Source organism: Arvicanthis niloticus, chromosome 17 (genome assembly GCF_011762505.2).
Source record: "Arvicanthis niloticus isolate mArvNil1 chromosome 17, mArvNil1.pat.X, whole genome shotgun sequence".
Classification (NCBI taxonomy): domain Eukaryota; kingdom Metazoa; phylum Chordata; class Mammalia; order Rodentia; family Muridae; genus Arvicanthis; species Arvicanthis niloticus.
This window is the reverse complement of record NC_047674.1, coordinates 49186346-49190753: the sequence shown is the minus strand read 5'-3', so window position 1 is coordinate 49190753 and position 4408 is coordinate 49186346. Positions and strand designations below refer to the sequence as shown.

The following is a 4408-nucleotide window of genomic DNA, read 5'->3' as shown; positions in this document are numbered from 1 at the left end:
TTTGAAGACTTTCTAATTTCCCAACTCTAGCCCCAAGCTCTCTGTTTTACTGTTTAGTATTCTAGGCTGGCAGTTTGAGTCTGTACCTTGTGAAACTTTCCAAATCAAGATAGACAGGATGGAGGACCAATCACAGAGCTGGAATTCCTTTCAAAGTCTACCAATGGCTATTGTGCAGGAGACTGAACTCACAAAGAAAAGGCGGGGCCAAGACTTAAGCGTTAAAAATCACCACCAAGCCAACCTCTCAGCAGCAGTAAAGAGGTTGTTCTGAGTACCATCAAGATGGCTCTTTCTCGTAAGTTGACTCTGGACAAAGTGGATCTTAAGGACAAAAGAGTCATCATGAGAGTAGACTTCAACGTTCCCATGAAGAATAAACAAATTACAAACAACCAGAGAATCAAGGCTGCCATCCCAAGCATCAAGCACTGTCTGGACCATGGAGCCAAGTCTGTAGTTCTCATGAGTCACCTCGGCCGGCCTGACGGTGTCCCCATGCCAGAAAAATACTCATTAGAGCCTGTTGCTGCTGAGCTCAAGTCCCTGCTGAACAAGGATGTTATATTCTTGAAGGACTGTGTGGGCTCTGAAATAGAGAAAGCCTGCGCCAACCCAAGTAATGGGTCTGTCATCCTGCTGGAGAACCTGCGGTTCCATGTGGAGGAAGAAGGTAAGGGTAAAGATTCTTCTGGACAGAAGATTAGCGCTGATCCTGCTAAAGTAGAAGCCTTCCGAGCATCACTGTCCAAACTCGGTGATGTCTACATCAACGATGCTTTTGGCACTGCACATAGGGCTCACAGTTCCATGGTGGGAGTAAATTTGCCTCAGAAGGCATCTGGGTTCCTCATGAAGAAGGAACTAGATTACTTTTCCAAGGTCTTAGAAAACCCAGAGAGGCCCTTCCTGGCTATCCTTGGTGGAGCCAAAGTGTCAGACAAGATCCACCTCATCAAAAATATGTTAGACAAAGTCAATTTTATGATTATTGGTGGTGGGATGGCTTACACATTCCTGAAAGAACTCAAGAACATGCAGATTGGTGCTTCTTTGTTTGATGAAGAGGGAGCCAAGATTGTCAAAGAGATCATGGACAAAGCAGAAAAGAATGGCGTAAAGATAACCTTTCCTGTTGACTTTGTTACTGGTGACAAGTTTGATGAGAATTGTAAAGTTGGACAAGCCACTATAGAATCTGGTATACCATCTGGCTGGATGGGTTTGGACTGTGGCCCTGAGAGCATTAAAAACAATGCTCAAATTGTGGCCCAAGCGAAGCTGATTGTTTGGAATGGGCCTATGGGTGTATTCGAATGGGAAGCTTTTGCTAAGGGAACCAAAGCCCTCATGGATGAAATTGTAAAGGCCACCTCCAATGGCTGTGTCACCATTATAGGAGGTGGAGATACTGCTACTTGTTGTGCCAAATGGAACACTGAAGACAAGGTCAGCCATGTGAGCACAGGAGGTGGAGCAAGTCTAGAGCTTCTGGAAGGTAAAACCCTTCCAGGGGTAGAGGCTCTCAGCAGCATGTAATTGTCACAATGCATTTGCTTCCTGTTTCCTCCACGCAACGCCAGAAACAACTCAGTGATTTTACATCTCAACCTAACCTACATCTCAATGTTGGTTAATGTCTCCTCTGTATCAAGACCCAGGTAAAGAGCTACCAGTGAGTTATCCATCAGTAACACATCAGAACACCTTAATTGTGTCACACATTTGTTATTCTCTTCAAGACTTCATCAGGCTTCCCCACAGTCCTTCCTAGGGAGGAAACATTCTCATGTCACCTATTAAAGAAGTAAGCTGAGTAAGTTGAATGTGTTGTCTTCAACTTCATTTCTCTCTGACTGTGGGAGACGACACACAGTCTGCTATTGGAGAAGGATGGGATAAAGGGTGTCAGAGAGTTAAGTGGCAAAAATGACCCAAATTAACAGAACATCATTATGTAAATATAACTCACTTATAATTAGATGGCTGCTAATAATTTTTTCTAAATAAGAAAAAAAGTACTTAGGAAACAATGATTTTCTTTTCAAAAAGGAAAAAAAGTCACTGATATTTTTACTAATGTGCAAAATAAAATCAGAATCAGTGTATGAATAAAGTTATGAAATAAAAATGCCAGTATTTCAGTATGGAGACAATATATCTGTAAAAACTCATTTTAAATGTAAGAAAGCATGTAAAAAACGGAAATACTTATTGGTTAGTTTCTTTTTTTCTATTAAACTCAAAATCCAGCTGCAAAGAATAGGATATTTTCTTCAATTTTAATCGTGCACACGTGATAGAGTCCTTGGGTGAAGAGTGGGAAAGCAATGAACTTTACCTAAAATACTGTGTTTCAATGAACTTCCCAGAATTTTAGCTCAGGAATTTATTCTCTGGTTACAGGTATAGAACCCCTACTTTGGCACTCTTTTCCATGATGGTTTGAGTGCTAAACTCTTATAATTTGCATTTCTTCAATTTTGAGGCAATGAATTCCTTTTATTTCACTTGCCCCTCACTTCTAAGAAGATGTGTTGACTCTTCTGTTTGCAAGGTACCTCTTTGTAGAGCAGGCATTAACTTCCACATTTTACATCCTCTACAAAATACTAAAATATGCTTTTGATTTTTTAAAATTATTATAAATTTTAGGACCTTAACACATTTTTAATTACCTAAGGTGGGCAGCCACATACTGTATTATGGGAGGTGGAATAGTTACAGAATAGAAACAAAGATTTAAAATCTGCTAAGAATGTTTCCTTATCAAATGTTGCTTACAGTTTCATGAACAGAATTACTTCACAGGAAAGATAAGGATCGTTATTAGTCCAGAACGTGGCTCAGCCTTGGAACTTTATATTTCTGTGTTCTTTATTAAACCGTGTTTCCTATCATGTTCCTTAAGGGATGGAGTAAGTCAGGTTTCTCGTTTGGAAACATCATTGATACACTCAGAGGTTTATATTTTTTCTTGCTTAACAACTAAGCCTCCTAATCGATGCTACTGTTGTTCTTCAGTAACAATCTAAACCTTTCGGTTTTATGAGCACTGGGTCATTTTTTTTTTTTATTTTTTGGTTTGATTTCCTTTTAAATTGTTTTAACTTGACAGAATAATTATACCAGCCAGATGTCATGTCACCACCACACAGATTAGAAACAATTTAAAAGGAAGTCAGATTTATTGAGGTATAAAGTTGCAGACAATTCAATCTAGGAAGCATAGTGGTTCACCTTGTTGAAGACCAGGGCTTTTGTCCAATGCTGATGTGTTATGTTTTGTTTTGTTTTGTATGTGTGTATGTGTATGAGTGTGTGTGTGTGTGTGTGTGTGTGTGTGTGTGCAGAGAGATAGCTGCTTTACTTGCATAAATTTTAAAACTTTGTAAGAAATTATTTTAACTTTAGTAATCCATCACCTTTTTGTTCATACAAAAAATAATTATTAAAGACTGCTGTCCCTGTACCAGGAAATTGCAAGAGCTATCAGTGCCCAGGGACCTGTGAAGAACTGGTTGTGTAAAACCTATGAGGAAATGTGCTTTTGCTTTGATTTTAGATTCTGTTTTAAGGGAGTGGGGGTTGGGAATATTGGGATTATTTAAAAAATTTTAAAATTGTATTAACAATGGTCAAAGCCTTTATGGTGTAATTTTAATAAATAAAAGACAAGGTTCAGGCTCTTGGGTCAGAAAGCAGAAGAGGGAAGGAATGATGAGAATCCTCAGGTAAAGAGAGAACATTTGAAGTGAAAACTTGCATCCATTACTGACTCTGAGTCATTATTAAATAAGTACCACTCCCATTTCCTCCTTTCTCAAGACCCTCCTCACCCTGAGGCTGAACTTTTCCATGGAAAACAAAAACAAAAACAAAAACAAAAACAAAAACAAAAACAAAAACAAAGAATGCTTGTGTTGGTAGCCTCCTTCTTCCACTTTTGCTTCAGCCTGATGTCTATGCTGCTGCCCACACCCAGGGCAGGTGTTGAGGTTGGACTCTTCTCTAAATTATTTCATATTCTTTAAAACTGCTTTTCAGAATGGACCTTGTCCTTGGTGACACCTTTGGACAAGCATCCTTGGTTAGCACTACACATAGGTCCAGACTTTAATAACTATATTCCTAAAAGTATGAAAAAGGGTCACTTTATTAGGGATAAAGTGCATTAGGGATGTGTGAGTTCATGGTTAAAACCCTCACAGGAGAACTAAGTCCAGGAATCTATCAGAGTTGACCCAGGAGAAGTGGAAGTACCCTCACCTAGATACCCACAAAGATAAAACCCAGTGCTACAAGTGCAGTTGGCTCTTACCCTACCTGTCTGTGCATTATGTGGCTCAGATGCAGAAAATTACTGACTCTACTATGGGCTATAGCTCAGTCCCAGTTTTGACATGAT

The 4408-nt window shown here is 39.3% G+C and overlaps 1 protein-coding gene across 1 annotated transcript; it reads left to right on the top strand.

Moving 5' to 3' along the window:
• Positions 1 to 214: 214 nt before the first annotated feature.
• On the top strand, positions 215 to 1818 carry Pgk2 (phosphoglycerate kinase 2). The gene has a single exon (XM_034521863.2). The coding sequence runs from the start codon at positions 286 to 288 to the stop codon at positions 1537 to 1539; it is 1254 nt and encodes a 417-aa protein (XP_034377754.1). The 5' UTR covers positions 215 to 285; the 3' UTR covers positions 1540 to 1818.
• Positions 1819 to 4408: the final 2590 nt, after the last annotated feature.